The following is a 10,003-nucleotide window of genomic DNA, read 5'->3' on the forward strand; positions in this document are numbered from 1 at the left end:
ATGTTTAGCCAAAAATTCTTCTGATTTAATTTCAACCCATTGGTTCTGGTTGGACCTTCTGGGGCAACAGAAGACAACTCAGCACCCTCCTCTCCAGGACAGCCCTTCAGAGCAGAGTTAAGCGAAACCACAACTTCGCGTGATCTGGACGCTACACCCCTGTTGATGCAGCCCCCCCCAAAAAAAGACGGCTGACTCATTCCCTTGGGCTTTGGTGGTCGTTAGACTTCCCCCTGACGGGCCAGTTTTCTTTCCCTCTCCCTCCCTCCCTCCCTCCCTGGGGAAGAAGAAGAAGAAGAAAGGCCGGCAGTCCTGGCCGAGGGGGCCTTGTGGCCCTGTTATGTAGTGGGTTGCCGCATGGATAGATGACTGACACGGACGTAATGCATGGCACGCTTTATTAGGTACACAACAAGAACGGACAACTAACGGCCGGCAGGCCAACTATATACACTCCAGGGACACACCCCCGGACCCCGTTGGTGGGTTTGAATTTCCCGCCACGGTGCCCATTGGTTCCCTGATGGAGGGACTAGGAGTCTAGTCCCTATTGTCCTCTAGATTCAAGCTCAGGTAGTTCGCTGGCCCCCGGTGGCGGCCAGCATACACAACATCCCTCCCCCCATAGTTCGGAACCACCCTAGGTCACATAGTCCTTTAGATACGACGGGGACCGTCGCTCTCTCGTGGACTGTCGGGGGATGGTGTTGTGCCTTCTGTTGCCCCGTCTGCTGTATTGGGGTTCGCTGCTAGTGGAGGCCCTTCTGGCCCTGCTGTGCCGGTGGCTGGGCCCTCTTCCACGATTGCCGGCGGGGCTGGCGTAATGTTGGGAGACGCTTCCGGGATAGCTTCCTGAGCTGCAGGTGCCTGTTCGTCATTTTCCCAGGCTGGCTGTCGTTCCAGGCCCTGCGTGCTGCTGTGTTCCGGAAGCATGCGCCGACGGAGCTGATCAATGTGCCTCCGCAGTACTTGGCCGCACTCGGTTGACACCCCATACATTACCGCGCCAAGGAGCCGAATGATGCGCCCTGCTAGCCATTCTGGCCCCCTGCCGAAGTTCTTGGTGAAGACCGGGTCTTCCGGGAAAAACCCTCGAGGCACCTCCCGCTGCTCAGGCATGTTTCGCAACTCAGGAGCTCAATCCGGGTGTAGGCGGTCCAGCAGCGTTCGCGGTCTCCTTCCCATGAGGAGCTCGGCTGGGCATCGGCCGCTCACTGGGTTGGGCGTGGTGTGATGTGCCAGGAGGAACTGCGCGATTCTCTGCTCCCAGTCCCCCTCCGTCAAGCGGCTCAGCGCTTCCTTCGTAGTCCACACCATTCGCTCCGCTTGGCCGTTGGTCGCGGGGTGGAAGGGCGCTGACCTGATGTGCCTGATCAGGTTGCCACTGAGGAATTGCTGGAACTCCTCTGACGTGAACGCCGTCCCGTTGTCCGAGACGATCGTGTCTGGCAGGTCGTGGGTGGCGAAGATCTTTTGGAGGGCTCGGATGGTTGCCTTGGCGGAAGTTGCGGAGACGGGGCTCACCTCTAGCCACTTGGAGTGGGAATCCACCATCACCAGAAACAACAGTCCATGGAAAGGTCCAGCAAAGTCTATGTGCAGCCGAGACCACGGGGTGTGTGTGGATTCCCAGGATTGAGAGGGAGCCCCCCGGCGGGCTGGGCCTCACGGCCTGGCAAGTGGGGCATCGCTTCACCCAAGCCTCCACCTCTGCGTCAATGCCCGGCCACCAGACGTAGCTCCGCGTGAGGCCTTTCATCCGCACGATGCCCGGGTGTGCTTCGTGCAAGGCTTGTAGAACCTTTTGCCGCAGGGTGCTGGGGAGCACGACCCAGTCTCCCCACAGCAGGCACCCTTTGTGCACCGATAGCTCCTCCTTGCGAGCCGTGAATGCTGCGAATTCCATCCCCTCCACCTTGGCAGGTCACCCCCTCACCACCCAGCCCAGCACCCAGGACAAGAGGGGGTCCCGAGCCGAGCAGTGGGCGATGTCGGCGGCCTGGAGGGGTGCGTCCGGGAGGTCCTCCACCTGGAGGACCCGGTGCACCGGAGCTGGGTCCTCCACGACGTCCGGCAGGGGTAGGCAGCTGAGGGCGTCAGCATGGCCCATGGCCTTTCCTGGACGGTGCTCAATGCGGTAGTCATAGCCTGCCAGGAAAATAGTCCATCTCAGGACGCGCGGGGAGAGGACTTGCGGCGTTCTGCGGTCGGGTGCGAACAGGCCGAGAAGCGGGAGGTGGTCCGTAGCGATTGTGAAGGGCTGGCCATAGACGAAGTCGTGGAATTTCTTGACCCCGGCCACGATTGCAAGTCCCTCGCGATCTATCTGGGCGTAGTTCCGCTCTGCTGCAGATAGAGTGCGCGAGTAATATGCGACCGGGACCTCTCGACCATCAGGTAAGCGATGGGCCAGCACAGCGCTCACTCCGTATGGTGAGGCGTCGCACGCCAGGACCACCGGCAGCGACTCGTCAAAGTGGGTCAGGACCGCGTTGGAAATTAAAAGCTCCTTCACGTTCCGGAACGCGGCGGCCTGCCGGGGTCCCCAGACCCAAGGAGCCTGCTTGTCCAGCAATCGGTGGAGGGGCTCCGCTACCGCCGCCTTGTGGGGGAGGAAGGCGTGGTAGAAGTTCAGGATTCCCAAGAACCTTGGACTTTGGCGATGGTGCCTCTACAATCGCCTTCACCTTCTCTCGGGTCGGATGGAGGCCCTCAGCATCGACTGTGAAGCCCAGAAAGTCCACTGACAGCACTCCCAGACGGCACTTATCCAGCTTTACTTTTAGGCCCGCGTCTTGGAAACAGCGGAGCACAGCGCGGAGGCGATCCGCGAAGTCAGCTGGCGTGGCGGCGGCAATCAGCACATCGTCGAAGAATGGCGTGACGCCGGGGATCCCTTTAAGCAAAGAGTCCATCAGTTGCTGGAACAGCCCGGGCGTCACGCTCACCCCGAAACTCAATCGCTTTACACGGAATGCCCCCCGGTGGGTAACAATTGTCTGCGCTTCTGCAGTTGCCTCATCCACTGGCAATTGCTGGTACGCTTGGGCTAGATCCAGTTTCCCAAAGATCTTTGCCCCGCCCAAGGTGGCCAGAACGTGGCTAACCACAGGGACCAGATATGCGTGGTCCTGTAGTGCCTTGTTCAAGGTGCATTTATAATCCGCGCAGATGCGGACTGCCCCATTCGGCTTATTCACCACTACAATGGGCGTCTCCCACGCCGCGTGGGAGACGGGCTCCAGGATGCCTTGTGCCACGAGGCAGTCCAGTTCCACGTCTATCTTAGGCTTGACCGATAATGGAACCGTCCTGGCACGCATCCGTATGGGGGCCACTGCGGGGTCTAAGCGCAAGGACACCGGGGGGCCCGTATACCGGCCCAGAGAGTCATCAAACACCGCGGGAAATTCTTGGCAAATCCGCTTGAAGTCCTGGGTCGTGCATGCCTGTACTCCCTCCACTGTGATTCCCAGAGGTTCGAACCAGGACCGCCCCAGTAAACTGACTAGGTCGCCTTCGACCACTATTAAGTCCAAGTTCCTTTTAAAGTTCTTAAACTGCACCCTGAACGTTCCGACTCCCTTGATTGGCACCTGGTTCCACTGAAAGTCCATGAGCGTCACCAGGGCTGGCCGCAATCGGGGTCCCCCCTTAGGGCACAGGCGCTTAAGCATCGCCGCAGAGATTATTGAAGCGGCGGAACCCGAATCCACCTCCATCTCACAAGGGGACCCCTCTATTTTTACAGTGGCCATGAATTTGGGGGCAGGGGATTTGCCGGGGAGTCTCAGTACCTTCTCCGCTGACTGGGTGAGGAGGTAGAGGTCCTCGGCGCCGGCGTCCTCTTCGAAGTGGGCCTCGGCTCTTTGGCGTGCTGGCTGGGGCCGTCTCATTGGCTTTGCTTGGCAAACCTTCGCGATGTGGCCCGTGCGGCCGCAACTGCGGCAAGCTACGTTGCAGAACTGGCAGGTCTTCCGGCCGTGCCGATCCCCGCAGCTGGCACATGCGGACGCGCTGGGATGCTGGTGGCCGGTGCTAGCATTCGTAGCTGGGGTGCGTTGCAGTGCTTGGGCGCGCTGCCGGGCCCCTCCGTAGGCCCGGTGGACGTCCTTCTCCTCGGGGCCTTCTGGCTTGACCTGGTGGGCCGTGGCCGGAGCCGTGTGCGACCATTCCCACGCGACGGCTGTGGCGAGGGCCTCTTTTAGGTCTACCTTCTCCTTCTCCATGCTTCTCTTCCTGAGCTTCTCTTCCCACAAGCCCACGACGAAGTGATCACGGAGGGCATCGTCCAAATTGGCCCTGAAGTTGCAGTCGGTGGCGAGATGGCGCAGCTCCGCAAGGAACTCTGCGGCGGTCTCTCTGCCCTGTTGATTGCGGGTGTAAAAGGTTACCCTGCAGGTCAGCTCTGTGGGCTTGGGTGCGAAATGATTTTGCACCGCGGTGACGATCTGCTCGAAGGTGCAGTCGCCTAGGTCCGTTGGGGAAAGTAGCCGTTCGGCCAGGGACACCACGGCGGTGCCGCAGGAGGCCAGGAGGAATCCCCTCTTCTTGCCTTCGTCGGTGACATCGAAGAATTCCAGCGCGGACTTGACGCCTCTGACCCAGGCTGGCCAGTCTCGCGGTCGGGCTATGTCGAAGGGCGGAAGCAGCCCTAGCCCTGGAGCGGTTGCCATCGTGCGCGTCGGAGCGAGTGGGAGAGAAGCAGCCTCGCCGGCTGGATCGCTCATCGGATCGCTGCTGCTTCACGTTCTCTCGGTCCCTCGCGACGGCCCGGCTCAGATGCGGCTGAATCCCACCTTCGTCACCACTGTTATGTAGTGAGTTGCCGCATGGATAGATGACTGACACGGACGTAGTGCATAGCACGCTTTATTAGGTACACAACAAGAACGGACAACTAACGGCCGGCAGGCCAACTATATACACTCCAGGGACACACCCCTGGACCCCGTTGGTGGGTTTGAATTTCCCGCCACGGGGCCCATTGGTTCCCTGCTGGAGGGACTAGGAGCCTAGTCCCTATTGTCCTCTAGATTCAAGCTCAGGTAGTTCGCTGGTCCCCAGTGGCGGCCAGCATACACAACAGGGCCCCCCCCTTGCCCCATCAGGACGGCTCCCTGACCTCTGGTGTCCTGGTGGGTGTGGGCCTGGCTTAAAGCTGGGGGGGGCTCTGCCTCCGTCTTTGCAGGGAGGGGGCTTGCTTGCTTGCTGGGCTGGGCTGGGCTGGGCTGAGCGGAAACGCTGCCTCCCTTCTGGTGGGGGGGGGAGGCCCAGAGAAGGGCTGCAAGTAACAGGCTCAAAGTGGGGGGGGGCTGGTTCTGGCCGTTGACTGAGAGGTGGTTTGGGTTTGGGCAGTCATGGGGGGGGCTCCTCTGAAGAGATCCTGCACAGAGGAGAGGCCGTTCCCTGGCAGAACCCGTGAGCCCAAGGGCCAGCGCCCTGGATCCCTGACTGCCCCACCACCACCAGCACCGCTCTGCCTCCCTGCCCCGGGCGCCCCCCCTTACCTGGGCATGATGATGGAGTTGTGCAGGAAGTTCTCAAACCTCTTCCGGAAAGACTCTGGCTGCAGGGGGGGCTGCCCCACGGGGCTGTGGCAGGGGCAACAGTGGTCTTCCTCGGAGCCCTTGTTGAGGCCCTCGCTGTCGTCCGTGTCGAAGCGGGTGTCCGCGCTGCTGGTCGGCAACCGGAGGCCTGTGCCCCAGAGAGAGAGACAGAGAGAGAGGAGGGGTGGGGGTGGGGGCTGAGCCAGCTCCAGCCGGGGACCAGGGAGGGGGGCCCCCAAAGCCCCCGGAGGTGCCCTGCCTCACTCACCCTTGTGGCAGTAGTCATTGACGTACAGCTCGGCATCTTCCGCCAGCTGCTGCCACAAAACCAAGTAGTAGGTCAGGTTGCCGTTGGGGTGGGTGGGCGGCTTCCATCGCACAATGAGGTGGGAAGACGAGTTGGACATGGAGATGACGTCCCGCGGCACAGTCGGAGCTGGCCACGGATGGAGAGGGAGAGACGGAGAGAGCGAAAGTCAGGGAGGCAGGCAGGCGGGGACTCAGAGGCTTCTTCTCAAATATCTTCCCTCCACAAAGCACCTCGGCCTGGGTGACAATCACCACTGAGGAAGAGCCGCCATCCTCTTACCACCCGGTGCCCCGGGTGACTCCGTCTTTGCTGCTGCCTGCTGGTGCCTTGAGCAAGCTGATTGTCCGCTCCCAGGACAATTCCCTCCCTATCTCTTGCTTGCTGGCAGCGCTTATCTGGGTTGCTTCTTCCACTGCTGGAAGCCGGGCGCAAGTCGGCCTGGCTCACCCAAGTGCTTGGGAATAATCCTTTGACTTGCAGCCAGCACTTAGGGTATGAGATGTGTTGTGTTAGTCATGCATTTCTGAGCTCGAGGTCTGGCTACGTTTCACTGTGCATGTGCGGCGCACTCGAGGACTGGCTGATGGAAACTTGGGCTGTGTCTTCTGTAACTCTGATGCATTATGAAAGGTTTCCTTGTAAGTAAACCTGGATCTCTCATATAATTTATCTGGGGATTCCTGAGAACCTACGGAGTCCCTGGCCAGGATCCAGAGCAACTGGTTAAGATCTTCGTACCCAGCCTATGTATGTCCCCCCCACACACACACACCTGTGGTCTGCTCTTCTCCTGGGACATGAGAACATCGGAACGGAAGAGCCCCACTGGATCAGACCAGTGCGGGTCCATCTAGTCCAGCACCCTCTCTCACAGAGGGGCCAACAAACAACAGGTCAGAGAGGCCGTGGCCTTCCCCTGATGTTGCCTCTTGACCCTGGGATTCAGAGGTTGACTGCCTCTGACTGTGGAGGTTCCCTTTACTCACCATGGCTAGTCACCACTGATAGACTTCTCCTCCATGCACCTCTCTAACCCCCCTTTAAAGCTGTTAATTCCTGTGGCCATCATCACTACATCCTCTGGCAGTGAATTCCACATTTCAATCACTCCCTGTGTAAAGCAGTCTTTCCTTTTGTCTGTCCTGAACCTACTGCCCGTCAGCTTCACAGCCGAAAGATAGCCCTGCAACATACCCGGAAGATGGTCGTCCAGCCTCCGCTTGGAAACGTCCAGCGAAGGAGCATCCACCACCTCCCGAGGCAGTCTGTTCCACTGCTCAACCACCCTCACAGTTAGGAAGTTTCTCCTGATATTTAGCCGGTATCGACTCCCTTGTAATTCCCACCCGTTAGATCTCGTCTTGCCATCCAGAGCGAGAGAGAATATAGATCCGCTCCATCTTCTACACGGCAGCCCACCAGATACTTGAAGACCGCCATCATGTCCCCTCGAAGCCTTCTCTCTCTCCCAGGCTAAGCAGACCCAACTCTTTCGGCCTTTCCTCCTTGGACTTTTCCTCACAAGACTTTTCAACTGACCAGGGTTTCCCTGGGGCTCTGCTCCTCCGCTCTTTGGCCACGACAGGGTACCAGCTGTCTGACGGACGGCCGTATACCTAAGGAGGGGTTGGTCGTAGCTGGAGGGCCCCTCGTGCCTGTGGGCCTCTTCTACCCTCCTCGGTCTTCTTTGCCGCTCTGGGTGGCTTATTTGGTCGGCATGTTCTTCAAAGTGGTGCTCTGTCGGGGGTCACAGCAAACCGCCTCAGGCCGCCTGGGCCTCGAGTGGCAGACAGAAAAGTGGAGCCAGGCTCCACCCCACCCCACCCCACCCCAAAGCGTGTGCCGTGGCGTCCTCGCTTCCCTCAGCTGAAGCACCTTCCCCAGGGTGGGCAGCGAGAGAACGGGGGGGGGGGCTATCTTGGCCTGGAGGCCTCGAGGAGGTGGCTGCCCAGAGGAACTCTCGGAGAGGGCTGCCTCTTCCACGGGTCGTCTCATTAAAGCCATCATATATGATTTCCATATATACCTTGAGGCGCCTACTGTGCACGGATGGGATATCCCACCCTGTGCAGAGATACATGCGCACATTCAAAAAAAACAACCCAAAAACCAACCCTGCCCCCAGGGCATCCGAAGAGCAAAGGCTGAGCCGTCAGGTTAGAACGGATAAGAGGAAGTCCTTCTTCACCCAAAGAGTGATGAACACGTGGAATTCACTGCCACAGGAAGTGGTGGCGGCTACAAGCATGGACGGCTTCAAAAGGGAATTGGATAAGCATATGGAGCAGAGGTCCATCAGTGGCTATTAGCCGCAAGGTATAGATAGGGGCTCTGGGGCAAGGGATGCTCTGTATTCTTGGTGCTGGGGGGGGTCAACAGTGGGAGGGCTTCTAATGTCCTGGCCCCACTGCTGGACCTCCTGAGGGCACCTGGTATTTTTGGCCACTGTGTGACACAGAGTGTTGGACTGGATGGGCCATTGGCCTGATCCAACATGGGCTTCTCTTATGTTCTTAAGAGGGGATTGGATAAACATGTTCTTAAGAGGGGATTGGATAAACATATAGAGCAGAGGTCCATCAGTGGCTATTAGCTACAAGGTATTGATAGGGTCTCTGGGGCAAGTGATACTCTGTGTTCTTGGTGATTGGTGGGGGGGGGCAACAATGGGAGGGCTTTTGGTGTCCTGGCCCCACTGGTGGACCTCCTGAGGGCACCTGGTATTTCTGGCCACCGTGCGACACAGAGTGTTGGACTGGAGGGGCCATTGGCCTGATCCAACACTGGCTTCTCCTATGTTCTTATAAGAGGGGATTGGATAAGCATGTGGAGCCGAGGTCCATCAGTGGCTCTCAGCCACAAGGTATCAGTAGGGACTCTGTGTCTGGGGCCAGTGATGCTCGGTCTTCTTGGTGCTTGAGGGAGGGGGACAACAGTGGTGGGAGGGGCTCCTAGTGCCCTCCTGGCCCCACTGCTGGCCCTCCCGGTGGCCCCTAGTGCTTCTGGCCCCCACTGTGTGACCCAGAGAGTGTGGGGCCACTGGCCCGATCCAGCATTGGGCTTCTCTCTCGTGTTCTCTCGTGTTCTCTTATGCCTCCCTCTCTGCTCCGTTCGAGGAGCCCTGGGGGGTGTCCAGGCGCACACAGGGGCCCTGAACAGCGGGGCAGGAAAGGTGATTTGTGGCGGCGGGGGTGTGTGTGTGTCTCTCAGGGGTAACTGACCTCCGTCCTCTGCAGGCATCTGGATTTGCTGGGGGTGCTGGAGCCCCACTGACTGTCTGGCTGCTGCCCCGCCGTTCCTGAAGCTTTTCCCATGGGGCCCCGGAGCCAGCAGGCAGCCCCCTCCTCCTCCTCTGCTGAGAGGCTGCCTCCGCCAACTGCTTGGGGCTCCACGCCACCCTGCCCCCCTGCACTGCCCCCCCGCCCCCATACCTGCAGGCAGGGTGCGTATGTAGACCACCTCGCTCTGGGCCCCGTAGTTGCGCCCTTCCTCGGCAGTGGTGAGGGTGATGGCCCGCACGAAGAGGGCGTACTGGGTCCAGGGCTTGAGGCTCTGCAGCCCCACGCCCGGCTCTTGGTCGCTGCTCAGCGGAAGGTCCACGTCCACCACGTTCCAGCTGTTGGCTCCGCAGGCGTCCTGGCCCACGTGTCCCGTCACGTTCTGGAAGGGCCTGGGGCGGGAGAGAGGGGAGCCCGGCTGGGCAGCCACAGAGCACTCCTCCGGGCCAGGGCACTCCTCCTGCCTCTGGGCCTTGAATCCCCCCCCCGGTGTGCGGGGCCAGCACCCTCCCCACCCCTGAGGAGGCCTCCTGGCACCGGGACTCAGGGCTCTGCTGCTTCTGTACACGGGAGCCCCACTTTGAGCTTCTCAGAACGGCAGGATGAACATATCTTCAACGAAAATAGAACAAACCCTGCCCCCGCCAAGGCGGCACGGCCCACAGGCAATGCGGCTGTCGCGGGGGTGGATCATGCCACATCCCTGGCTAAACAAGGGCGGCCAGCCTCCAGGGGGCGGTACTGGCTGGGGGTGTCTCCTGGGATCCGCAGGCAACAGAGATCAGCCCCCCCACCCCCGGGGAGAAAATGGCTCCTCTGGAAGGTGGACTGAGGTCCCTCCCCTCCCCAAGCCCCGCCCTCCTCCG

General features: G+C 60.2%; 1 protein-coding gene across 1 annotated transcript in view; it reads right to left on the reverse strand.

Annotated features, from left to right (window-relative positions):
* Nucleotides 1-10,003, reverse strand: part of INSRR (insulin receptor-related receptor) — a 62,452-nt gene that overhangs the window by 26,418 nt on the left and 26,031 nt on the right. The window contains exons 6-8 of the mRNA XM_015416492.1: nucleotides 9,291-9,529; nucleotides 5,818-5,985; nucleotides 5,511-5,697 (exon numbers count right to left, since the gene is read on the reverse strand). Coding sequence (XP_015271978.1) covers nucleotides 5,511-5,697; nucleotides 5,818-5,985; nucleotides 9,291-9,529 — 594 coding nt within the window. The remainder of the gene's footprint in view (nucleotides 1-5,510; nucleotides 5,698-5,817; nucleotides 5,986-9,290; nucleotides 9,530-10,003) is intronic.

Source organism: Gekko japonicus, unplaced genomic scaffold, assembly GCF_001447785.1.
Source record: "Gekko japonicus isolate JY-2015 unplaced genomic scaffold, Gekko_japonicus_V1.1 scaffold2456, whole genome shotgun sequence".
NCBI lineage: Eukaryota > Metazoa > Chordata > Lepidosauria > Squamata > Gekkonidae > Gekko > Gekko japonicus.